This window comes from Saimiri boliviensis, chromosome 2 (genome assembly GCF_048565385.1).
Source record: "Saimiri boliviensis isolate mSaiBol1 chromosome 2, mSaiBol1.pri, whole genome shotgun sequence".
NCBI classification, from domain to species: Eukaryota; Metazoa; Chordata; class Mammalia; order Primates; family Cebidae; genus Saimiri; species Saimiri boliviensis.
The window spans coordinates 67,318,131-67,345,212 of NC_133450.1; the positions used below are offsets into that span (position 1 = coordinate 67,318,131).

Here is a 27,082-nt window from a genome sequence, read left to right on the forward strand (position 1 = left end):
CTTACTTCAACCCCTCTATGATTCCATCTCCAACCTGACCTATCAGCACTCCCCACATCCCAAGCCCCTACCCGCCAAATTATCTTTAACTCCTGGAGGCTGGGCGCTGCAGCTCACGCCTGTAATCTCAGCTCTTTGGAGGCCGAGGCGGGCAGATCATGAGGTCAAGAGATCAGGACCATCTTGGGCAACATGGTGAAACACTGCCTCTACTAAAAATACAAAAACCTAGCTGGGCGTGATGGTGCATACCTGTAGTCCTAGCTGCTTAGGAGGCTGAGACAGGAGAATCACTTTAACCGGGGTGGCAGAGGTTGCAGTGAGCAGAGATCTCGCCCTCTGCAGTGAGCAGAGATTGTGCCATTGCACTTCAGCCTGGCAACAGAGCAAGACTCTGTCTCAAAAACAAAACAAACAAACAAACAAACAAACAAACAAATACTCCTGGAATGCTTGGGGAGACTGATTTGAATACTGGAATACTGGAATACTTTAGGAGGCCAAAGTAGGTGGATCACTTGAGGTCAGGAGTTTGAGACACCATCCTGGCCAGTATGGTGAAACACCATCTTTACTAAAAATAGAAAAATTAGCGTGTGCGCCTGTAATCCCAGCTACTCTCCCGAGGTGGGAGAATCGCTTGAACCCAGGAGGCAGAGGTTGCAGTGAGCTGTGTGACTTCACTCCAGCCTGGCAACAGAGAGAGACTCCGTCTCAAACAAGCAAGCAAGCAAACAAACAAACGAAAACCTCTGGCCTCTGGCACAACAGGCTCTGCGTGATTACTTTCTCCATTGCACCCTGCCTTGATAAATTGGCTCTGTCTAAGCAGCGGGCAAGGTGAACTCGTTGGGCTGTTACAGGACCAGTGACAGAGCAAGGGCATGCCACTGAAGGGATCCCTAGACGCACCCTTCCAGAGACGAGGCAGGCGGATCTCACCCACGCCTGCCAGCAGCTTCTGGCGGAACTGGGTTCCCAGGTCAGCCCTGGCCCGGAGGAGCACCGAGGACCCGCAGAGCGCGGCTGAAGTCGTGGCTACAACTCACCTAGGATCTGGGGCGCCAGCTCTCCAGTGGGCAGGGCATTTTCCCCTCCCACCCCAACCCCCGCATGATGACATCATGTGTTTGGGGCTGAGTAGCTCCATAAAAGTAGCCCCGGGGGAGGGGAGCCAGGAGCGCGAAGAGCTAAGAGCGGACGTGCTAGCCAAGGCACCCGGGCTGCGCGCACGCGGTCCTTGTGTGCGGCCAGAGCAGGAGCCGCCACCGGGAGCCCCCGGGACAGCAGGAGCCCTCCCCGCAGGAGCCCGCGAAGATGCCCCGGTGCAGCCTGCATGCTACGGCCGTGCTCCTGCTGGTGATCTTAAAGGAACAGCCTTCCAGCCCAGCCCCCGTGAACGGTAAAGTTTCCGCCTGCTTCTTTCCTGACTCTCCTGAGCGCTCAGCCGCCCCTGGACTGAAGGCTCTTCAATGATAAAGTAAAATCATTGCTGGGGGGAGCCGGGAAGGGGTAGTATCAAATAGCACATTCTCAAGAAAGGATGCTCCGTTTTTCCTTTGCGGGAAGCACGTTGGGGTGGGAGGCACGTTGGGGTGGGAAGCACGTTGCTCTCTAGTGGCGCGTGGCGCAGATTTGGTGTTAAAGTGTTTGCGTGTACTCCCGAGCAACGCCAGCTCTGAAGATGTGGCTTGGGAACTTGCTAACCAGGGAAGAGACGCCAAGACAAGATTAAAAACAGTGTTCCCCATCCACGTGCAGAAAAGTAGAGAGGTGACTTTGGCATTCTGAGTGGGGTAAGCACAGAGAAACGTTTGCTGTGTCCCAGTGCAGAACCCGCAGACGGCGGATAGGCACTTTTCTTTGGAGGGGAGGATCTTTACCATTAAGTCTTACCTACAAGTCAAAGGGATGATGCATCTCATTCTTAATCATTGGTTTTCTCCAGGCGGGCTCTACTATGCTTAATGTACATGTGTGCGCACGCACACACACACACATACACACCTTATTTCTGATTGTATTTAGAACACTAAATCCCAAAGGGCTGGAGGCTGAGGGGCTGGAGGCTAGAGGCTGAGTGGGGTGGCAGGAGGAGGTGGCAGGGGGACCTGAACTGTGGGCTCACATGGGGCCAGTGAGTTAACACGTGTGCAGCCAAGGCTGGCTCGTTAATGTTTTGGAATAAGAAAGTGATTTTGAACTGAAAGTGATTTTAACGGCAGAAAATGGATTCTCTCTGGCTAGGCAGTGGTGGTGGGAAATGTGTTCTGGTCAGTAGCATAAAAGCTCTGAGCCTCCTCTCTTGGGGGTCACAGTGCCCCTGGGAAGGGTCAGGGGAGCCAGACTGTGGATAATTTTTAATTAAATTCCAATCGACTAGCTGGCATGATGTGCTTGAAATTTTCTCCCTCATCTGGTCAGGGAGAAACAGAAGGTAGGTGGGAGTGATGTAAAGTGAAAATCAAGTTTTAAAACCACAAACTTTACATGCATTCTCCTTTTATGAAAGCTGCACTGAGACTGAAGTTTCCCTGGAAATCTCTTTAGTCCTAAGCTGTGCCAAGACGAAAGTGAGAATCAGCCCTTAGTTTTCCCTCTTTCCTATAACTGGTTGCTCCCCTCGGGCAGCTCCTTCTCTTTTGCTGCCTGTCCTATTCTCCTCCCTCCCTCCCTCCCCTTCCTTTCTTCCCCACTTTCCCTCCTCCTCATTGCTCCCAATTCTCCAAGTTGGGATGGGGGAAGCTTGCAGTCAAAACTCCACTTTCACCTCTGAGGAAGCAGCCTGCCTACCTCTGGGTTCTAAGAACACAGCTTTTATTCTGTAAATTCTCATGCAGATTCCTTGGGTCTTTAACTGCCTTAGGGGACAGGTCCAAGCAAAAATCACTGAGGTGTAGAATGTCAATACGAACCCAAGGTTGGGAGTGGAGACGAGTTCAGCTGAGTAACGGGGGTCAAAGTGTGGTCTGCCCTCCGTCTGGCCACATTTAAACTTCAAGCACTGGAGAATGTTCAAGAACAATGTCAGGGGCCCAGGAGGGAGCTTAATAAGCTGAAGCCAATTGTCTTCCAGAGAAACCCTTGGAATTCTTAGTCACTATGGCTTCGGGCAGCATTTCACTGAATTCTGCAGAGCTTGCCCTGCCCAAACCTGGTGTGCAGAACCAGGCAGTCTCAGACTACCCAGGTGATGGTTACTCAGCGAAAGCTCTAGCATCCAGCACAGGAAGCAGGCAGGGCCCAGAACCTCTGACATGGATCTTAAGAAATACCATTTTCTCCAGGCATTCCCTCTAGGGCGACCTCCCTGCCCAGTGCCAGCTGGGTCTGCAGGTTCTAACAGGCTTCCCTGATGGAACAGATAACTTTCCTTGGAAGGAAACTGTTTCCCTCTAGGAGGGGCCTGCTCCCTCTAACACCACCAAGGCCTTGGCCTGGCTTTGCCTGTGGAATCAGTTTAATTCTGTTAAGACTTCTGTTCTTACAGGTAGAGGTGTGGAACCAGGGGTACTATTCCTGAATAAAGCATGCTTTCACTCTGTCTCTCTCTCTCTCTGTTTCTCTCTCTCTCTCTCTCTCTCTCTCTCTTTTAGAGAGTCTCCCTGAGGTCAGATCTGAGTTGGGGCCCTGATCCTCACCCAATGAATCCCCTTGACTCGCTAATCTCACCTTCGTTATACACCGCCACTTCTCCCCAGCCCTCTGGCTCCTGAGGCCCTCCAGAAACTGCCATTTATACCCAAAGCACCAAGTCTGGAGCCCCAGGCCAGCTCACTCACAGAGAGAAGGACAGGAAATGCTGCTCCGGAGGCTGCTGCCTTTCAGCAAGTCCCAATCCTGTGTCACCACCAAGGCCTTACAGTCCCAGATGTCCACTCTGTGACTTTACCCCCGAGCTTTCTGGGGTGTGACGCTGAGGCTTCCTCTGAGGACGAGAGCTCCGACAATGGGGAAAACCCCGATGAGCATGCTCTGGGGAGGGCAGCAGAAGATGCAGGGTGTAAGGCTATGATTCGAACGGGAGCAGGTGCCATGCAAACCGCTGGCAAGGCAGCGGTGCTCAGGCAGCAGATGTATTTCTGGTAGCCTCCAGGATCACTGGAGTGGCCTGTGTCTCCTCAGGGGAAAAGTAAGGGTGAACTCTTCTGATACTTGTGGAATTTTACATCCTGGGCCTCCAACTGCTCTGCCCAATAAGAGGCCATGATCAGGCTTGTTACATCCCTAAAGGCCATGATGACATCTTAATAGTGAACCCCTCCCACAAAAGACTGAAGGAAAATGTCCAGAAGAGGTTTTCTGTCTTCTGTAGCTTGGTTCTAAAGCAATGCCTTCTTTATTATTATTTTTTTTTTCACTGTTATTTAAGCAAAGGATGAGCAGTAAACGAGTTTGGTTTCCCCATGGTTCGGAACGTTTTCATCCAGCTACAAATTCAAGGGAGGTTGATCTTGGGACCCTCAACTCCCAGTGGGCCCACAGCTGGTTTCAGGGGGGTCTGTGGACCTTCCAAAATGAATTGTACATGAAATTCTGTGTCTAAGCTTAGAGAAATTTTTATGGAGAGAGGGCTATAATACTCATCAGATACTTTAGGGGATCTGGACTACCCCACCTAATTACTCCAATGACTGGGGAGACTTGAAGATTCCCTAAGTTCATGGCACTAATGGTAAATTAATTGTAAATGTGGTGGGACCCCTCCTAGTGGGAACATGACATTGGACAGGACACTTCAGCTTGGTGGACTTTCATTTACTCTCCTATAAAAGGAGGAGATGGGGTATGAGTATAAGAAAGAGAGCTAAACCATTCTCTTCCGGAGTGGGATGTCAACAAATAATGCCCAAACCTGAAACAGTCAAAGTGGAACAATATTAGCATGTTCTATAGAGATCTGAAGATAATACCAAAAGAATCATTTTAAAAAGATCCAAAGTGGGCCAGGCGTGGTGACTCACGCCTCTAACCCCAGCACTTTAGGAGGCAGAGGCGGGCGGATTACGATGTCAGGTGATCAAGACCATCCTGGCTAACACAGCAAAACCCCATCTCTACTAAAAATACAAAAAATTAGTCGGGCATAGTGGCACATGCCTGTAGTCCTAGCTACTTAGAAGGCTGAGGCAGGAGAATCCCTTGAACCCAGGAGGCGGAGGTTGCTGTGAGCCGGGATTGTGCCACTGCACTCCAGCCTGGATGACAGAACAAGATTCCTTCTCAAAAAAGAAAAGAAAGAAAAGAAAAAGATCTGAGTGGTTGCTCTAGGGAGCATTGCATGGTTAGGGAATGAACTCAGGATTTTGTTAAACAGCCTTGTAGAACCATCTGACTTTTTAAACCATGTACAAGTGTACTTTGATAAAAATTACCAATTACATTTGAAAAATTAAAAACAAAATTAATTACAAACCCTGAGGCAAAGCAATGGAAGAAATAACAGAAAGTATGAGATTAAACTAGCTTTTTTAAAAGGCCAAGTTGATTTTTAACTTTTAAAAAACACAATTTGCTTGGGTAAGAAACGGCCAGGAGTGATAAGTGACCAGGTTGCTTGTCAGATGTTTTACTGCAAACTGATTCCCACGAGAGAAAGGGGATGTGAGGTGCTTCCCCACATGGGTACGCTTTTCCATCTGTACCCTGTGGGCCAAGTACCACTGAGACCCTGGGAAAAGCCGGGAGGGAGGGATTTAGGGTTTGCACAGTCCCCTAATTGGATGAGACCCCTGAGACACGTAGAGAGATACTGTTTTACTCAGGGTCCCTTCCTCACAAGTGAAGAGGAAGGCCGGCAGGCAGGGGCACAAGAGCACAGCTCTGCACTTGTGAAAAAGACCTTTTTGACATAGGAACGAAGAACCTTTATTCCTGAAGGCTGTGGAGTGCAAAGTAGTAGGTAACTTTTGTTCTATTTCTGGCAGAACTTTGCCTAAACATTTCTACTGCCCCTGGAATTCTAACTCAGATGTGGGTAGCAGCTTCCTCAAAGAGAAACTTTTTCCCAGCTGGGCGCTATGGCTCACGCCTATAATCCTAGCCCTCTGGGAGGCTGGGGTGGGTAGATCGCTCGAGCCCAGGAGTTTGAGATCAGCCTGGGTAACGTGGCAAAACTCCATCTCTATGAAAAATACAAAATTAGCCAGTGTGGTGGTGCATGCCTGTAGTCCCAGCCTACTGGGAAGACTGAGGTGGGAGGATTGCTTGAACCCGGGAGGCTGAGGCTGCTGTGAGCTGAGATCAAGTCACTGCACTCCAGTCTGGGTGACAGAGTGAGACCCTGTCTCACAAAAAATAATGAAAAAAAAGAGAAAGAAAAGGAAAGGAAGGAAGGGAGGGAGGGAGGGAGAGAGGGAGGGAGGGGAGGGGGGAGGGAGAGAGAGAAAGAGAGACAGCAAGAGAGAAAAAGAAAGAAAGAGGAAAGAAAGAAGGAGAGGAAGGGAGGGAGGGAGGAAGGAAGGAAGGAGAAAATGTTAAGCGGGAAAAAGCAAGACACAGAACACTATTTCCAGTATGCCAATGTTTGTGTAAGGAGAAAGACGAATCAATGCATATGTGTGTGTAGCCATGCCATGAAAGGGCCCCCATCATCAGCTAACCTCATTATCTAATGGAAACAGGGAGCTTTTGCTGTATATACCCTTTGATGGCTTTTGAGTTTTGAGCCACATGAAATTATTACCTGTTCAGATAATAAAGCTTGGCTTCTCTAAGGCGTCTGGAAGGCGCCTATTCAAGAAGCCCCCTCCAGCTTCCATGAGCCCCTGTGCCTCTGTCTGGAGCACAGTTGCCTTGAGAAGCTGTTGCTCTGATGCACACTCAGAGAAGTTTCCATTTCTGGGCATCGACCTCCTTTTCAGGTTCACTCATATCAAAATAAAATCTGTAGTCTTTTCCCTTATTCATCTGGTTCTATCGTACTTACTTACTGTGTTTTGTTCTTTGTAGGTTCCAAGTGGACCTATTTTGGTAAGTAGAAATTTTAAATACTTTTTCTTTAAAAGAAAAAAGAAATGGTTGTACTTAATTAATGAGAAAAACAGAAACTTCATGCTCTGTGGAGGTTATTTTGAGAGGTCAGAAGAACAGTTTGGTATTGTAGAAAGAGAGGACAAAGGCATCTCCCAAGAACACGTCACATTGACTTGAGTTGCTCACTGCACTTTCTCCAAGCAGGTGAGCCTGCTTGGGGCACTAGCACTGTGAGTCATAGTGTTAAGACTTCAGATTCCTGCAAGGATTTCTACCAAACCTCCAACATTCGGAAGTAACGTGCCCCACCTCCAGGCTGCAAGGGTCCTGGGCAGGAGAGAGCCCTTCTCTCTCACAGGACACATGTCCTACAATAAACAAAGAAGAAAGGACTCCTTTCTGAAAGTTTGGCTCAGGTCCCAGAACTTAAGCTGTCAGTGCGTCTCAAATTAACTTCTTGTTGCCATAATGGTAAGCTAGCGCTGGATGAAGAGGTATTGGCCAGTCCTTAGTGAAAGAGGGATGCTTGTCTTAAACGGAGCAAGAGGAACACCCAGGGTGCTTCTTGCCTGGGCTGTCTGTGGGACTGTCTCGAGAGCATGTTCGCTCCATCTGACAGGCCTGCAAGATAAGCAGCGGGAAGTCTGCTTAGCTGGAGAGTCGCAGTGAATTAGAGATCAGTCATTGGCTGGAATGGATATGGCAGGGCGGGCACCCAAGTCCCCTGGCAAGTACGAGAATGTTGGTAATGCCTTGTTGGGGTGCAGCCGCAGACGATGCACAACATTGATCGTTTTGGTAGCAGAAGGGTGAAACTGACTCGCTGGCCCAGGAGGCATTTTAAGCAAGCAGGGATGTGGCCAGAGTTGAAGTCGTGGGTTGCGGTGGCTGTGGGTGGGGGTGGGTGGGAAGGTGATCACTACAGTGGAATCACCATCCAGAGAAAGATCTGATGCCCATTTGCAAAGGTGAGGCTTTGGAGGTTCACCAGCCCAAAATGCCTAGAAAAGTCACTGAACTGACCAACCAGCTACCTACAGGCCAAGATCCCTTCAGCCCTGGCACTGAATGGCTCTGTTCCTGCTAACATCCCTTACGTGCTCATTCTGTGCACAGCACATTGCTAAGTGGGTGGTTAATAGAAGGGTAGGCTGTGGTCCATAGCTGGGAATTACTTAAAGCTCACAGTTCAAAGCAGAACACAATAGGTAATAAATAATAACATCATAAACCAATGCTTCAGTGCGCTGAGTGCTCAAAGGAGGATGGGTGTGCTAGGGCTAGATGGTCAGGGAAGGCCTCCTGGAGGAAGAGGCTTTTCACCTGGGCCTTGGAAGAGGAGGGAGATTCAGTGACGGGGGAGGAGGTGCTGTTGGCCAAGGTGATGATGGTGCCACATGAGCGGAAGCAAGAAAGAGCAAGGTGGTGTTCAAGGAAAGCGTGTGGAGAAGGGTTTATAGGGATGTCACGGGCTCCAAGGTCAGGGAGATGGGTTGGGGCAAATGGGAGGTGGGGGAAGGGCAGGCCTTTCCCACTTGGTCCTGCTCCTCGAGGGGCAGGGCAGGGACTAAGTCTGTGTTTCGGGAAGAGTTACTTGGTGGTAGGGGGTGGAGGGGGAGGATGGGAGGGACACAGGAAGGGGTTCAGCCTGTGGAGAACCCCCATTCTGTGTCTTCACACCTGGTTTACAGTGGTGGCCGTGAGGGGAAGGCAAGGCTAGGACGAGAGACCTTACAAAGTGAGAACTGCAGATTCTGGGCCACAGGGCCGCTTGGGCAGGTTCCACATGTGGGAGGCGACAGACATGGACAGAAGGTGGCCCTTGGGTTCTGGGCTTTCTTCCGTGCGATCCCTGGTGAGGCATTTCAGCGCCGAGACCTCGCTTTCCCCATCTATGATCTGGGGGAGGGGTTGTTTAGACCAGTGTTTCTCAGACTACAGCTTGGGTTTACCCACATCAGGATCACTTGGGGTGCTTCCCCAAAATGCAGATTTCTGGGCCTTGACCTGGACCTGGGAAAGGGAAGGAGCCTGAAACCCTGTGTTTTTAACGCACTCCCCAAGTGATTCTTAGGTGCACTCTTATCGGAGAATCACTGACCAATGGTTCCCAAGATCTGTCCAGCCGGATCAGAGGAAACTTGCCGCGTCTCTTCTGCTGGCCTCTCAGTCATGACAGAAACACAAATCATATCTCCATGGGATCCTCTGTCTCTGTTATAGCCCTCCTGGGCAGAATGAGATGGTGACAGGGAATAGAGAGACACTGTGTCAAGAAAATCTTTTTTTCTTTTGGAGTCTCAGTCTCACGCAGGCTGGGCTGCCGTGGCTCCATCTCGGCTCACTGTACCCTCTGCTTACTGGGTCCAGCGATTCTCCTGCCTCATCCTCCCGAGTAGCTGGGATTATGGGCATGCACCACCATGCCCAGCTAATTTTTATATTTTTAATAGAGATGGGGTTTCACCATGTTGGCCAGGCTGGTCTTGAACTCCTGACTGGATGATCCACCCGCCTCGGCCTCCCAAAGTGCCGGGATTATAGGCGTGAGCCACTGCCCCTGGCCCAAGTCTGTTTTTTATTAGTGACACAGGCACATGTGATGTGGAGTCAGCCCTCGAAGGGGTTGTGAAGGGGAGGGCCGATGGAAGGCAGCTCAAGAGGCAAACTCCTCCTTAGGTCCTGGCTGGCAGCTGGCCCCTGTGCTCAGAGTTGCACAGGAAGACAAAGGGCCCAGCGTAAGTGTGGAGGTAAATGGTTTCTAAGCAGTAAAGTCCACCCTGAATGGGGCGAATCCAGCCAAAGGCTCCATGCTGGTTTTCCTCAAGTGTAGAACTCAGCTTCATTGCACATACACTGCTGAGTCATTCTCCAGGGGCCACCCCCCAACTGCACCTATGGTAGGACTTCTAGAAGTACAAAGAAAGGGAGCTCTACCCCTACCTCCTCATAGCTGAGTCACCAGGTTGACTGCATGGACGGCCCCTCCCTGGAGAGAGGAGGACCATCTGACTGCCAGAGGGGCCAGCGTCATCCCTCTGCACCCCTCCTGGGGTGCTGAAGCAGCAGCTGAATGTCTGCTGGGCTTAGCATGGCTGAGGCGCCATGACGAGAGAGAGGCTGGGGATGATGTGACATGGACCCTCCCCGCTGGAAATCGGGCCCGCATCAATCCTGCTGAGCCCTGCAGCTTCAATTGCTCTGAACCGAGGGCAGCTGCAGGTCAGGTTGTCATGTGAGCTAAGGACAAACTCCAGCCTGCTAAGGTATCAGAATATGTGCCCTGTGGGGGATGAAGATGGCTGGACAGAGGCAGGAGGGCTTGTGGGCACGTTCAGGTCCTTGGTGTGGGTGCTGCCATCACTTTGTGAAGGTGCATCCAGCTGTTTGCTTATGATCTACATACTTTTCTGTGTGTATTTCATATTCAATAAAAGAGTTAAAAAATTCCAGCTGGCTGGGAGATTTATCCTTACTCTGACAGCTTTTGTAGTACTTCCCCAAGAAAAAAAAACCAGTGTATTCAAAACAACAGAGCAACCACAAAGAATGACTATGTTGGAACTAGACCCAAGAACACATCATGTGAGCTGAGAATGAACACGGTGTTTCATCCCTGATGATATCACATAGTGGTTTGCTGGTTTGCTGCTCCTTGGATGTGAGCTAGTTGAGAAATAGATGAAAACCCCTGTTTGCTCAAGATCTGGAAAGTCTTAAAGACGATGAGATGGCAGAAGAACGTGGGTGACAAGCCTTCCTCCTGGAGGGTGCGCGAACTCCACCTCTCCCTGTCAGCCCCACAGGGCACCCGCAAAACCAGCCCCTCCATCCTGTTAGGAAACTTTGGAAGGATGGTGGCCTGGCCTGGGGCTGCTGGGGGCTGGCTGCGGCTGCGGCCACACCCACTTACAGGTCTGCCTGCCCAGTTCTCGGTTGTGGAGGGTCAGCCCTCCTGGCCCTCGGCTCTGACAGGACTCAGTGTGACCCGGCAGTGCCGTGCGTCTTGGTTTCTCTCCCAGACAACAGATTGTCTAACTTAAAGAATTTCCCTTAGAAATCAGGGTGAGATCCTCCACTGTGGCACGCCTCATCCTCACGTCCCTGGAGTCCTGCAGGCCCGCACCTCCACCCACCTTCTGTCCTGTATCTGCAGAAATATTTAGTTCCTACAATGAACCCCTCCTGGGACTCCAGACACCCTTTCACCCTGTTCCCAAACAACTAGAAATGGAACACATGGAAGGAGGCGGGGAAGTAAACTCTTTACTGTCTATTCTTCAGCAGTGATAAAGGCACTGTGTGACCTGAATTGCAATATAAAAAGCAGGCTGCAGTTAGAGCTCAGGGGAGAACTCAGAACAGCAGGGAGCACATGCAGTTAAAAGACTGACTTCACCAAGGTTTCCTGTCTTTATCTAAGGTAGAGAGGCTTGGCCAGCTCAAAACACTCCAGCTGTCATCCTGAAGATGAGTAAGGGGCAGAGTGCTCCTAGGAGAGCCAGAAACGGCCAGGCATGTTTTTCTTTTCTTTTCTTTTTTTTTTTTTTTTTTTTTTTTTTTTTTGAGATGGAGTCTCACTCTGTTGCCCAGGATGGAGTACAATGGCTCAATCTCGGCTCATGGCAACCTCCACCTCCCAGGTTCAACTGATTCTCCTGCCTCAGCCTCCCAAGTATCTGGGATTATAGACACCTGCGGCCACACCTGGCTGATTTTTGTATTTTGGGTAGAGACAGGGTTTCACCCTGTTGACCAGGCTGGTCTCAAGCTCCTGACCTCAGGTGATCCACCTGCCTTTGCCTCCCAAAGTTCTGAGATTACAGGTGTGAGCCAACAAACCTGGCCCAGATATGTTTTTCTTTTCTTTTTTTGAGACAAGGTTTTGCTTTGTCACTCAGGCTGGAGTGCAGTGGCACAATCACTGCTCACTGCAGCCTCCATCTCCTGGGCTCAAGGGATCTTCCTGCCTCAGCCTCCCAAGTAACTAGGACATGTGTCACCATGCCTGGCTGATTTTCAAATTTTTTAGTAGACACAGATCTTGCTATGTTCCCAGGCTGGTCTTGAACTCCTGACCTCAAATGAGCTTCTTGCCTCGGCTTCCCAAAGTGTTGGGATTACAGGGGTGAGCCACTGTGGCTGGCGGACATGTTTTTCATACCAGCACACTGAATCCCTATCCCTAAGTCCCATGAATTTCTGCTGAGGGTAGCAATCCGACCCCCTATCTTGGATTAAATTTGTGCCATAGTTCCAGTTACTTTAAATTGAAGCTGTCACATTCGGGGTCTGTCTGGATGTGGTGTGGCCTGCCCACTCATAGTTACTTCTCGTCTTTCCTGAATTGCAGAATTGGGGTTTGTGCGTATCCTGGAGGCTCTTGGCTTGTGCTGCCAAAATGCCTACATTTTTGCCTTCACAGCTGGCCTCACCAGCTGAGTAAAAACATAGGGAAGCGGCCGGGCCTGGTGGCTCACATCTGTAATCCCAGCACTTTTGAAGGCCGACGCGGGCAGATCATGAGGTCAGGAGTTCGAGACCAGCCTGGCCAACACTGTGAAACCCTGTCTCTACTAAAAATACAAAAATTAGCCGGGTGTGGTGGCACACGCCTGTAATACCAGCTACTCCAGAGGCTGAGGCAGGAGAATTGCTTAAACTTCGGGGGGCGGAGGTTGCAGTGAGCTGAGATCACGCCACTGCACTCCAGCCTGGGTGACAGAGCAGGATTCTGCCATCTCAGAAAAACAAAACAAAACAACAAACAAACAAACAAACAAAAACCATAGGGAAGCTAGCATTCGTTCCTAAAGACAGGCATAGTGGGACGGAGGATGAGGCAGAACACTGGGAGGAAGAAGTGGAAACTGTACAGACCTCAGAACCAGGCGACCTCCGTGCAAATATCTGCTCGGCCACTTTCTGTCGGGTGGGCCTCAGGAAAGTAACGACCTCTCTGAGCCTTGGTACGAGATGAGAGTCTTGGCATCTACATCAGTGGTTCTCAGAGTGTGGTCCCTGGGCCAGCGGCATCAGCATCACCTGAGGCCAAATGCAAATTCTCAGCCCTCCCAGGCCTACCTCCTAACCAGAAACTCTGGAGGGTGGGGCCCAGGAATTTGTTTTCACAAGTCTTCCAGGTGATTCTGTTGCTCACCTACGTTTGAGAATCTCAGCTGTGCTTCAGAGGGTTGTGGTAAGGATCAAATAAGATAAAACGTGGAGAGAGGCTCACATAGGACCCAGTGCATACTCACAAAGCTGATTGTCATTTGTTTCTCTTTACCTCGCAGAGCTATGGTGCAGATTAAATGAACTAATATGGAGGGAGAGGCCCTCGCAGAGCTATGGTGCAGATTAAATGAACTAATATGGAGGGAGAGGCCTTGTAAACTCGCAGTACCAAACACACGAGAGCTCTATTTTTGTTAGGGAAGGTTCTGCTTCTTTACACTTTTCTGAATTGTGAGTTTTTACAGCCAGGAAATACTTCCTTTTGTATTCTGAATAAACAGAGGGTAATTTCTTTTTGAGAAAGAAAGGAATTTCAAAAACACAAGGACTCCAAGCTCTTGTCCCAAGGACCTCACAGGCCAGAATGTCCTTTCAATCCTGGTCCTTCAGACCAAAGGTGAAGTCAGATCTCATCTCCCTGGTGCTTTCCTGGCATCCAGGGACCAGGTATCCATATTCATAACCATGGCCATCTCAGCCATGCCCCTGTAGTCTCCCAGAAAGCAGGCAAATCCTCTGCTTCCCTGTCTAGCCCATGGGGGCTGAGCCCGGTTTAGGGTTTAGGAGTGGAGGCTGGAGCCTAGGAAGAAACCTGGGGCTGAGCTATTTGGGATCTGAGCTTCACCAGCCTAGCCCCATGCAGTGCCCTTCCTACTGGGGCAACATCAAGCCTTGGAACTGCAGGGTTCAATGGGCTGGCAGGTGAGAAGGAAGGAGGAGCTGGGACTCCCAACACCCTTTCACCCTCTTCCCAAACAGAACTAGAACAGAACTTCCCAACTTGACCCTTCTGCTACCTGCGGTCCCGATCCCTGGGCAGTCAGGTGAGGGCAGGGCACAGTTTCTCCAAGAGCTGGCCAGAGCCTTGGCAACCCATCCCCTTATGAGGAGGAGCCAGTGGGCTGCCCTGTGAACCTCCTTAAAAGAAAGCTTTCGACCGGGCGAGGTGGCTCACACCTGTAATCTCAGCACTTTGGGAGGCTGAGGCAGGTGGATCACAACGTCAGGAGTTCGAGACCGGCCTGGCCAACATACTGAAACCCTGTTTCTGCTAAAAATACAAAAAAATTAGCTGTGTGTGGTGGCATGCGCCTGTAATCCCAGCTACTTGGGAGGCTGAGACAAGGAGAATAACTTGAATCCAGGAGGCAGAGGTTGCAGTGAGCTGAGGTCGGGCCACTGCACTCCAGCCTGGGTGACAGAGCGAGACTCCGTCTCAAAAAAACGAAGTTTTCAAGCAAAAAGGCTGCATTCAAAGCAAGAGTGTGAAAGTGGCTGTGGTTAGGAAGGAGGAAATCCTGGTTTTCCCTGAGGAAGAGAATAGAGCAGAGAATGTTTCCGGAGGATCCCGCAGTCTCAGAAGGAGCAAGGGCTTCTTTCCTGGTCTGTTACTCTCTTCCTCTGCAGGGGCAACTGCTGGGCTAAGGGTGCCGGCACCATGGTGGAGCTTAGGAACCATGGCCAGACTCTTCCAGGGGCCATACCACCAGGCCAAGGAAGAGAGGTAGCACCTGCTATAGTCAAAGGTCCTATTTTATTGGTTCTAAGATGTCCACTTTCCCCACATTTTAGCATCTCTGAAATTGGGATAGATCTTGTCATCAATGGCATCGAGAAACAATGAAATATGGTAGCTGTTCCACCAATACAGAAAAGCACCATGTTAGATGCTAAGAACACACAGAAAGGGGCTGAAATGATTAATGTCAACAATACTGAAAGCAGTGGAGGCAAAATGGTATAAAATTCATGGCCAGTACGTGCCGGGTCTGATATAGCACATAGGTACGATGGGGAATCATGCCAGATCTCGAACTGTAGCTTTTTCCAACTTGCAGTTAATTCACAGTTCGCATATACTTTTTGGTGATGTCGTGTCATTATCACTCGTATGTAAAAACAAAGTAATTTAGGCACTAGTTTTTTTTAGTTTATACGAGTATTCATTTAAGAAGCAAACTTTCCAATTACTTGACAAGCGTTCAATTTATGCCAACCAGGAAGGGACAAATACTAGCTGCCACCTTCTTGAGTCTATAAAGGTTGACTCAGAGCTGGTATAACTCCAAATACATGGATCACTTAGCTCATCTTAACTTTGTAAATGATTTTGCAATTATTAACTTGTGACTAGGTCAGCTGTGTGACTTCTGGGTGAAATGGATGCAACCCACCCAGCTCTCAGGAAGACGCCTGCAGATTCAGGGCAAGTGGCACATGCTACCCCTCCTTCTAGGACATGGGGCTCTGCAAAGTCTCCTCAGTGACGATGACAGTGCGATTTGCTTACACAAGGCCATGGTGGCACTGGCAAGTGGGACCTGGTGCCTTCCCTGGGTGACCCCTCGTTGGCACACCACTTTTCTGGGAACTCCATCAGAAGTGGAGAAAGGAGAAAAGATGGGACTCTCAGTGTCATGGAACCAAGTTTTGAAGGAAGTAGGAGGCACTGTTTATTGTTTAGGCTTTTGGCTTTGGTTACCAGGAAGCCCAGAGGCAAACTGATGTCTCCAACTTGAGCAAATGTCTATCTATTCTTCTATGACCTGCAAATCTAAAGAAGCCACGTTAGCCAAGCACCCGTGGCTCACGCTTGCCATCCCAGCACTCTGGGAGGTGGAGGTGGGTGGATCACTTGAGGTCAGGAGTTTCAGACCAGTTTGGCCAACATGGTGAAGCCCCATCTCTACTAAAAATACAAAAATTAGCTGGACGTGGTGACGGGCACCTATAATTCTAGCTACTCAGGAGGCTGAGACAGGAGAATTGCTTGAGCCTGGGAGGGAAAGGTTGCAGTGAGCTGAGATCATGCCATTTCACATTGCACTGCACCCTGGGTGACAGAGCAAGACTCCATCTCAAAGAAAAAAAAAAAAAGGCCAGGTGAGGTGGTTTACACCTGTAATTCCAGCACTTTGGGAGACTGGTGCGGATGGATCACCTGAGGTCAGGAGTTTGAGACTGGCCTGGCCAACATGGTGAAACCCATCTCTATTAAAAATACAAAAATTAGCCGGGTGTGGTGGCACAGAGCGAGAATCCATCTCAAAAATAAATAAATAAATAAATAAACAAGCCACCTTGGTGTTACCCTCCTAGCTTGGGGATCTTATTTCCTGATCCTGAGCCAAAATGTTGTAACAGGTAGATTTCTGGATTTTCATCTAGGAGGAAACTTAGACTAGTGGGACCCTACCTTGTCACCACTTTTTTATCCTGCCTCCCCCCACCACATGGATACCATGATTTAAACAGTTTTTAAACAAATTTATATAATAATGAAATAGTTTAAACTTTCCCACTTATTAATTCAAAGGCAGATGTAAAAACCAACCAAAGTTTTCAGCTTGCCTGAGATAAATGGTTCACGTTCATTCCACAAATATTTATTGAGTGAAGACTAAGCACCAAATGTTGGACTAAAGTGTTGGTGCTCAGGAAATGTTGGGCAGGGTTTGGTTCCTGCCATCCTAAGACTGAGACTCTGGAGGGCACAGCCAGTAAGCGGGGCCTTACAATACAGAGGAGAGAGACCTCACCCAGTATTTTGGGGGAAAGGATTAAAGGAGGCTTCCTGGGGGAGGTGATGTCCAAGATGAGACCTGAAGGACACATAAGAGCAAGCCAGGCAAAAGGCAGGGGATGGAGAACGTTTGGGACAGAGAGACGGCCTGTGCAAAGAAAGAAGCTACTATGTTCCGGAGATTACCGAGGACCTCAGTGAGGAGGGAAGGGGCTTGGGAGCCAGACAGTGAGGAGCTGAGCCAGCCAAGGAGCCGGGGCCTCATTTTAGAGGCAGCAGGGAATTGCAGAACCTGCTTTTTTTTTTTTTTTTTTTTTTTTGAGACAGAGTCTCACTCTGTCGCCCAGGCTGGAGTACAGTGGTGCAATCTCAGTTCACTGCAACCACTGCTTCCGGGTTCAAGCCATTCTCATGCCTCAGCCTCCCAAGTAGCTGGGATTACAGGCACACGCCACCACACATGTCTAATTTTTGTATTTTTAGTAAAGACAGGGTTTCACCATGTTGGCCAGGCTGGTCTGAAACTCCTGACCTCAAGCGATCTTCCCCTTTCGGCCTTCCAAAATGCTGAGGTTACAGGCTTGAGCCACCGCACCTGGCCCGCTGCTGGACCCTCTCAGTAGAACACTGACAAACTCAGATTAGCATTTTGGGAGGATCATCTCAGCTGCAGGGTGGAGAATGGATTGAGGGTGAAACCCTGGAGGAAGGGAGAACAGAGGGATGTAGCAGAAAAGGAGAGAATCTGGACCAAGGGAGGGGCAATGGGGGTCCTGACCTTTTGATATAATTGGGCCAGAAATGTCGATACCCAACATGGCAATCACCTGGAGAGGCCTGATTGTGGCTGAATGTCCCGTCTCTGCTGGGCTTCACAAAGTATTCAAATAGGCACCCAGACAGCAATTATTGCCTAGGTGGGCCCCAGGCAGGTGAGGGGAAGCACCTGTCACCAACCCCGCCCCTTCACACTGAGGTAGGAAAGCTCAGAGCTATCAGTTGGTCCCAGCAGCATGAGGAGCAAAATCAGAATTTGAGCTTCCTGACCCCTGCCTGGTGCCCTTTCCCGGTCCTTTGATAGATGCTCGTTTTATGCCAGGCACTGTGTGCCCTGCACTACACATCATGCCATTGAGGAAATGCAGAGATTTGGTTTTTTAAAGAGTAAAGAGCATAGATTTGCCAGAAACAAACTGTGCCAAATTCACTTGTTTTTCTTCCCCCTCATCAGAATCAAAGGCTTAGCAGTTAAAGAAAACACAAGAGACTGAATCCCTGTTAACATAAATAAATATTCTACACTGTTCGTTGTGACATGCTCATGGGAAATGTGGATCAAAGACCAGTGTGGCCGGGTGAGGTGGCTTATGCCTGTAAACTCAGAACTTTGGGAGGCTGAAGTGGGAGGATCACTTGTGTCTAGGCGGTCGAGGCTGCAGCGAGCTGTGATTGTGCCACTGCACTCAACCCCAGCAACAGAGAGACCCTGTCCCAAAACAAACAAATAGCAGTGCAGTTGCTAGGAAAACAAAATAGAATCCAGTCATTGTTGTTGTCAGCAGCACAGAGGTGAAGGAGGTGCAGGGGCTCCTCCAGGAACCATTTGAAACAGTGCCGTCAGAAATACTTCTTAGGAAGAGGAAGGGGAACGAACGGAAGGAGTGTGGTGATTAGCATTGGACAGACCACGTTGGAAGACAGAACACAAACGAGAGTCAAGCACAGTGAAGGGGAATGCCAGAGAAGCGACTGGACGATGGGCCAGGGCTGCACGGCCAGGGCAGCAAGCCCTGATCCAGTGAGCAGATAGCATGTGCGAGCAGGAGCCCACGCTGCAAAGACTGATTGACAGGAGCGCTCACACCCCACATCTGTGCATCGTCTTCATCTGCATATCTGCCTTCTTAGCTGTGCCTCCATCTCCTGTACAGTTCACTAGGACCCAGCCTCTCGGGTGGTTTCTGAGTCACTCAAATGAGCATTTATAGCTCACGGCTTGGAACCGTGCTCAGGTGAAATCTTAAAGAGATTCCTCGTGGCTGTTTCCTAAGAGTCTCCCACTGTTTTTTGTTTTTGTTTTTGTTTTTGTTTTTGTTTTTGTTTTTGTTTTTTTAAGAAACTGATTTTCACTGTTTCACTCTGTTGCCCAGGCAGATTTCAAACTCCTGGGCTCAAGTGACCTACCTGCCTTGGCCTCCCAAAGTGAAGTGCTATGACTGTGAGGCGCCGTCCCTGGCCAAGTCTCCCACTCTCGATAAGCCTTTTAGTGGAATGCTTACCTTGTACCTCAGCAAGGATGAAGCAGGGAGTGCTCTGTCACTGAGTCAGACTGCATCTGCACGGTGTCTGGTCAGAGAACTTGGTATGCCCTGGTAAAAAGTTGAGAATGTTTCCTGTCACATAACTGCCCCATAATGGCATGGGTAGGTCTTGGGTTCATGACCAAGTGTTTTCTTTCCTGCAAAGGCTTGTTGTCACATCAAATGATCCCTGCTGAGTTGCTTCAGTCCATGGTGGTTTTTGAGCCTGAGCCTGCTGCATGCACAGCAGTGTTCTTGGACTTCCAAGAGGAACAGGGGGTGAGCAAGGAGCCATTCCTACCCTCAAGAAGAGTTATCTAGAAGGAGGGTGTGTTTGCACAGCCTAGGGGGTCACTGTCCCCACAGGGGCTGCACAGGCAGATAGATGCACAGAGCCTGGCCTGGGGTGGGGCGGGGCGGGGGGTGGGGGTGGCAGGAAACACTTGTTGATGAATGAGGAAAGAATGGGTTATTCATCTATTTATTTTTGGCTCTGGGACTCAGGGGAGGCAGCAGAGAGAAGGTGACATTGATCTGAGATGGTCGGATGTCAGAGGTGAAACCGGCCTGAAAGGAAATACCACATCACCATGTGTATCTCATTAGAAGTAAAAGGAGACCAGTAGGAAACCTTAGATTTGTTTTTGGTGAAGTGGAAGGGAGAAGTTGCTCTAAAAGGTTGGAAACCAGCCCCTGAGAGAAAAAGAATTGAGACCAATCAGCTTAGAAGGACCTGGGACCCAGCATGCATGGGAGTCTACCTTATCTAGATACTGCCCTACGCTGTGGCAGTGATTTCTCACAGCACCCGGTGGGATAGGTACTGCCATTTCCATTTTGTAAGTGAAGCCCAGAGAAGCAAAGAAATGTGCCCCAGGTCACATAGCTAGTTGGTGGCAGAGCTGCGATTGGCAGGTTGGTCAAATGCCGCCAAAACCCTCAACCTTCCCACTATATTTCACACATCTCTAGAGAAGAGACAAATAGCCAGGACAAAGGTCTTCAGGTTTTAAAAGAACTATGAAAAAGCAAAGTATTTGTGTGTGTGTGTGTGTGTGTGTGTGTGTGTGTGTGTGTGTGTCTGAGATGGAGTCTTGCTCTGTCACCCAGGCTGGAGTGCAGTGGCTTGATCTTGGCTCACTGCAGCCTCAGCCTCCCAGGTTCAAGCAATTCTCCTGCCTGCCTCATCCTCCCAGGTAGCTTGGATTACAGGCACCTGCCACCATGCCCAGCCAACTTTTTGTATTTTTAATATAGACAGGGTTTCACCTTGTTGGCCAGGCTGGTCTTGAACTCCTGAACTCAAGTGATCCACCTGCCTCAGCCTCCCCAAGTGCTGGGATTACAGGCATGAGCCACCATGCGTGGCCTGTGGGTTTCTTAGTATAAGGGAAAACCTTAGATAATAACAAGAATGCTATAGGTTAGATATCAGAAAGAACTTCATTATTCTGAAAGCTGATATATGAAACATTGAGCCAGCATCAGGTCAACATTCAGGGGCCAGTCAACCTTCACTTCAGTTCAGGTTCCATCCTGGGGAACTGCAGGAAGTTTCTGTCTTTTATCAGATCCCCTCTTTGGGTAATTTCCAGATTCCCCAGGGATTGTTCACAAAGTCACAAATTGCTGCTTCTCCACTCCCTCCAGCTCTGGACCATTGCCCAGGGCTTGATGGTCACCTCTCACCACCTCACAGCCATTGCTACTGCCCAGGCTCTGGACCCTCCAAAGAGCATTGAGAGGCTGCTATTGTGGAGAATGTGAACCATCATAGTTCAGAGCTCAGCCTTGCTACTCACTGGTGGTGTGACTTTGGCCGTATTGGTCAGTCCTTCCATGCCTGGGTTCCCTTGTCCATTAAGTGGAACATAATCTCTATATCATAACATTGTTATGCAGATTGAAATCATTAACACATATTAAGCTTATAGAATGGCACAAACGGTGGCCTATGGGTCAAATCCAGCCCAACATCAACATCTGTTTTATAAATAAATTTCATTGGAACACAGCTATGTTCATTTGTTTGCATAGAATCTGTGGCTGCTTTTGGGCTACAATAGCAGAGCTGGGTAGTAGTAACAGAGACCACAGTGCCTGCAAAGCCTCAAAAACTTACTCTCTGGCCTTGTGCAGAAAACATTAGCCAAGCCCTGATACAGAATGATGCCTGGTACATAGAAAGTACTCATTAAATAGTAGCTTAAACAAAGAAAAGGGGAAAAAAACCTCGCTAGGTCTTGGAGTTTAGCAAAATTTGATTGAGATCCTGTGATGACTGCTTAGACAATAACCTGAAAGGAACATCTAACACAGCTGTTTCTGCGATCAGTGCTCCCTGAGGGTGGTGATCACGTCTTGCCTCCTCAGTGACGGGAGATGCTGCCATCATGCTGTGTCCTGTGGACTGTGTCTCATGGACTGGAATCTCCCCTGACTGTTCTCCCTCCACTCTTTCCTGTCCCGGAGAATGACTGACAGGGAGAGCAGCCAACTCCTTCAAGATCAGCCTTCTCTGCGAGGTGTGCTCCGGATCCTCTCTCCTCACGGCCCAGATGGCACAATCCCAATAGTCCAGTCTCGGCCTTCCAGTCTCTTCCCTATAGACATTTTGGGCAGGATAATTCTCTGTTGTGCAGGACTGTCCTGCGCCTTGCAGGATCTTTGGCAGCATCCCTGGCCTCTGCTTACTAGAAGCTAGTGGCAGCCCCAAGTTGTGACAGCCGAAAATGTCTCCAGACATTGCCAGGGTCCCCTGAAGGGCAAAATCACCCCGGCTGAAAATCACCAGCTTAGTCTACAATGATATTACAGGTGGAGCAACAACAAACCGGGCTAGGACAGCTTAACTTCATACTTGGAAAAACAGTGTTTGTTGCTAGGGCGCAAACCTGCTAAAGATGCATGCAGTTAGTATTACTGGATCATCAAACAGAGACGGAGCATCTCAGCCCGAAGCAGCAGAATCTGGAGTGCTCCCGCGGGGGCTATACTTCCACTGGGCGGCTCCCTGCCTCACATCTGTGTAGCTAAGAGGGTCTATCAAAGTGCTGCCCTCCACAGCACAGAGAGGGCCTCCCGTAGAGTGTGAAAGATGCTTGTGAATCCCCCTCCTTGGCCCCATGCCAGTTTTCCAGTTTCACTATTTACATTCGGCACCTCCTCAAGTGTCAGGAAGAAACTATTGGCAGCTTTAAAATAGTAGTTTATTGAGTGGGCGTGGTGGCTCATGCTGGTAATCTTAGCACTTTGGGAGGCTGAGGTGGGCGGATTACGAGGTCAAGAGATCAAGACCATCCTGGCCAACATGGTGAAACCGTCTCTTCTAAAAATACAAATATTAGCTGGGTGTGGTGAAGCACACCTGTTATTCCAGCTACTCGGGAGGCTGAGGCAGGAGAATTGCTTGAACCCGGGAGGTAGAGGTTGCACTGAGCCGAGATCACACCACTAGGTGACAGAGCGAGATTCAGTCTAAAAAAAAAAAAAAAAGTTCAGTTAAAATAATAGTTTATTCACCTGTTCAGTTATTCTCTCCTCCAGTCTTTAATGAATCCCTTCGTGGGCTGGTCACAGGGAACCAGAGCCTTTACCTTCAATGGGCTGGTAGGTGAGGAGGAGGTAGACATATAAGCAGATAATTGCAATGAAGCACATTAAGTGCTATGATGACATGTGCTGGTGTTGTGGAACATAGAGGGGACAAATAACCTCAATTCTGGGGCACGCGTGGCTGTCAGCAAAAGTCTGCCTGAGGAGCTAATTCTGGAAACACACAGGAGTTAGCAGGGCAAGAATATGTGCATGGGTGGTGTGTGTTTTTGGGACAAGGATGGCATCCCACTGCAGGCAACAGAGGCCCTAGAAAGCAGGTGAGAGCATGTGGCACAATTAGAGAATCAGCAGCGTAGTGCTTGAGGGGTGATGTTGGGAGACAGTTCTCCAAGGGCCTCTCATGTTTCAGCGCATCTGTGAGGAGGCACTAGACAGGCTTTGTTCCAGACTTGCTTTTAAAGGATGTTTATATAACAGTCTTAGATGATAGTGACAATAGCTCCCTGCAGGGCAAAGAGCAGATTTGTTTGCTGGCAGTATACTAAAGATCATGTCTCCTTTCAAGGGCAAATGTTGGACAGGTTTGCTAGTCACCCCCTTTAGAAGATTGAGATTTCCCAAGCCTTGAGTTCCTCACCCATGATGCTGAGCAGTTTGCACGTGCCAGCGTCACTTGATCTGCATATCATTCTGTGAAATTGGGGCTGGGGAAACAGGTGCAAACATTACTCTGGCTACTGCTGTGAGTATTAAACTGTCCTTCGTCTCTGACCCAGGCATCTCGTATCTTCTGCCAATATCCATGAAACTGGCAAACTAACTTGTTAGCTTGCAAGCAGGATAAAAGCTCTGACCCTCCACACTTTTTGACAGGTGATGAGTGAGGAAAGCAAAGCCTGGAGAAGTGAGTGGGGTTGCAAGGGTCTTGTGTGCTACATTACAGAGCTTGAGATTTATCTCAAGGAGCTACTGAAGAATTTTCAGCAGAGAGCTATCTGGATCTTGTGCACACTGTTGTGGAGAGTGGAGACCTGGAGGGTGAGCCTGGAGAAACACAGCCAATGAGGGGTACAGCTGTGGGGTAATCGGTCTGAACAAGGGCTGTGCCAGCTGGGAGAGTGGTGGCCAAGTTTAAAACAAACTTCATACTAATCTTGTTAGCATTTTTTTTTTCTGATCCAGGATTCAATCCAGATAGCATTTATTTGTGGTATCTCTTTAGACCTTTTATGCCCTTAACATTTCGGAAGCATGTAGAACAGACCTTGTGAATGTCCCTCAATTTGGATTTGTCTGAGCATTTATCATTACGGGAGTGAGGGTGTGTGTGTGTGTGTGTGTGTGTGTGTGTGTGTGTGTACATGGTTAGGGTTAGTGTACATATACATATACACAGAGCACGAGAGAGAAAGCAGGTGTGCAGAATGTTAACAACTGGTGATTCTAGGTGATGGCTGGAAGTGGGGGTTGAAGGAGAGGAGATAAAAGAGTCAGTTGTGCTCGCCAGGCATTTGGTGTGCTGGGTGGTATCACCAGCTGAGATAAAGAGCTGGAGGGAGCTTTGGAGGGAGGAAGCGGGAGGAAAAGATGGTGAGTTTGGTTATTTTAAAAAATGATTTGCTTGCCTATCTGACTTCCCTTCCAGCCACGTCTGGTTTCAGGATCCCATGGATTATCCAGAGGGGGTGCCCGGGAGGCAGGTGGTCTGGAGCTCATAGGAAACCTGGGCAGGGGCAGAGCCGGTATCGAAGCCATGGGAGGGGACAGCTTCACCCCAGGGGAGTGTGTCTATAAGGAGGAGAAGGGGCCAATGACAAAACCACGTGATAGCTGGCATTGAGGGGCAAGTGGCCACAGAGATCTGAGAGGGGCAGGGAAATGGGAGGACAGTTCAACAAAGCAGCATCACCAGAAAGAGGGTTCAGAAATCCAGGGTGGGGGGTTAGTGCCACCAGGGTCAAGGGCTGCATGACTCTCAAGGGCTAGAGTCTGTGTGGACTCAGTGGGAGGCGGGTGTGGAAGAGTAGGGAGGTCTGCATGGGAAATGAAGACCCAGACGTGGGCATGCACATAGTTCTTTGAAGATGCTTGGCTAAGGAGACAAGAGCAATTGGGCCGGGGCAAAAAGAGACGCTCGCCTGAGGAAGTAGACACTGGATGTCCACAGCTGAGACTTAGTTCAAGGTCACATTCAATTTAGATACCCTGATGTTCCCCTGGCCTCTTGTCTCAATGCCAAACCAAGTCATGGCTTCTCACCTACTGCTTCACACTCTTCACAAAGATGAGTGCTAGGAAGGCAGTTGGGGAGAGGGAGCATGTGTTGTTTTGTTTTGTTTTGTTTTTTGTCAGCCAGCGAGACAGCTGTACCCATGATGAAAAGCACCTGTGACATTTTCAAGTCTCTCTCTGCCAGGAAAGGAGCCTGTCACAAAAGCAGCCTCTGCCCACAGTATTCACTCTCCCACTGGTTAGTGCCAGGCAACACCGCTACCTCACCTGTGTGGAATCTGGCTTTATGATCATGAGCATTTGAAGTTTTCTCTTTTCACTTAAGAGCTGGTCACAAATAATAGCCTCGTTGACCCCAGGCCCTCATTTTCTGGAAATCAGGGTGTATTTTCTCCATCTTCCTTTCCTTCCTGCTGCCTCGCAGCACTCTGCACAGCTTATTTCCTAAAACGCAAGCAGGAGAAACACCAACGTTTTATTTCAGTCAGTAACTATTTTATGCAAGAGAATTCGTAGCCATTTAACCAGAGTCAAATATTTAAACTACAATAAAATACAGTCCTACGAATCAATAACCAAATTGCGGTATATCCATAGAATGGGATATTACTCAATCATAAAAAGGCAGGAAGTTCCTTTTTATTCCGTAGAAAGGAATGCTACAACATGGATGAACCTTGAAAACATTATGCTAGATGACAGAAGCCACCTGCAATTGACCAGGTATTGTGTGATTCTGTTTATGTGGACTATCCGAAAGAGGCAAATCCATGGAGGGAGAGAGCAGGTTAATGGTTGCCAGATGCTGAGAGCAGGGAGAGAGGGAAGTGATGACCTCACAGGTATGAGGTTTCCTTTGGGATGATGAAATGTTCGGGGTCCAAGTTGGAGTGATGGTTGCACAATATCTTGAATATACTAAATTGTACTAACGGTAGTTTTATGTTCTATGTATTTTACAATAAAAAAGTAATTAGGGTCGGGCGCGGTGGCTCAAGCCTGTAATCCCAGCACTTTGGGAGGCCGAGGCGGGTGGATCACGAGGTCAAGAGATCGAGACCATCCTGGTCAACATGGTGAAACCCCGTCTCTACTAAAAATACAAAAAATTAGCTGGGCATGGTGGCGCTTGCCTGTAATCCCAGCTACTCAGGAGGCTGAGGCAGGAGAATTACCTGAACCCAGGAGGCGGAGGTTGCGGTGAGCCGAGATTGCGCCATTGCACTCCAGCCTGGGTAATAAGAGCGAAACTCTGTCTCAAAAAAAAAAAAAAAAAAAAAAGTAATTAAAACATAAAAAAGGAACTTCACCCTGAGACCAGAGAGAAAAAGGCCCTGGCTCTACCCTCAAGAACAACAAGGCCTTCAACGTGACAAGGGTTTCACAGCAGCTCTTCTCCCCCTTGGCTGCACATTAGAATCATGTGAGCAGTTAAAAAAATAATAATTCTGTTGTTTTAGAATTTAGAACTTAAATTTAGGCCTTTTATGCCCTTAACATATCTGAAACATGTAGAACAGACCTTGTGAATGTCCCTCAATTTTGATTTGTTAAATACTTTAAATACTTATACACGCAGAACGTGCAGGTTTGTTGCATAGGTATACATGTGCCATGGTGGTTCGCTGCACCCATCAAAATCATCTACGTTAGGTATTTCTCCTAATACTCTCCCTCCCCTAGGCCCCACCCCCCAACAGGCCCTGGTATGTGATGTTCCCCTCCCTGTGTTGATGCATTCTCACTGTTCAACTCCCACTTGTGAGTGAGAACATGTGGTGTCTGGTTTTCTGTTCCCGTGTTTGCTGAGAATGATGGCTTCCAGCTTGCTTCATTCATGGCCCTGCAAAGGACAGGAGCTCACCCTATTTTATGGCTGCTGTGGGCAGTCTTTTAAACCCCCTCCCACCTCACCACCAAGACCATTTAATCCAGATCTCAGGGACTGGGGCTGGGAGCAAAATCAGGAGCTCTTGGAGATTCCAGTGTGTAGCTGCAGTTGGGAAATATGGCTCTAGGCTAGGGGTTCTCCACATGTGGTTCCTGGACCCAGCAGCATCAGCATCACCTGGGAATTGTTAAAAATGCGGATTCTGGAGCTCTGTCCATGAAGTACTGAATCAGAAGCTCTGAGAGTATGACCCAGCAGTCTGTGTGGAAACAAGCCTTCTAGGAGATTCTGATAAGCACTCCAGTTCTGGCAACCACTATTCTGAGTCTAGGCCAAGTAAACTGCAGAGTTTTTCTCAACCAGTTA

At 49.0% G+C, this 27,082-nt stretch overlaps 1 protein-coding gene across 1 annotated transcript in view; it reads left to right on the forward strand.

Moving 5' to 3' along the window:
* The first annotated feature begins 1,153 nt into the window (after nt 1-1,153).
* Nucleotides 1,154-27,082, forward strand: part of CA12 (carbonic anhydrase 12) — a 59,756-nt gene continuing 33,827 nt past the window's right edge. The window contains exons 1-2 of the mRNA XM_010350591.3: nt 1,154-1,402; nt 6,952-6,972. Of these exons, the coding sequence (XP_010348893.1) occupies nt 1,318-1,402; nt 6,952-6,972 (106 nt within the window). The 5' untranslated portion in view covers nt 1,154-1,317. The remainder of the gene's footprint in view (nt 1,403-6,951; nt 6,973-27,082) is intronic.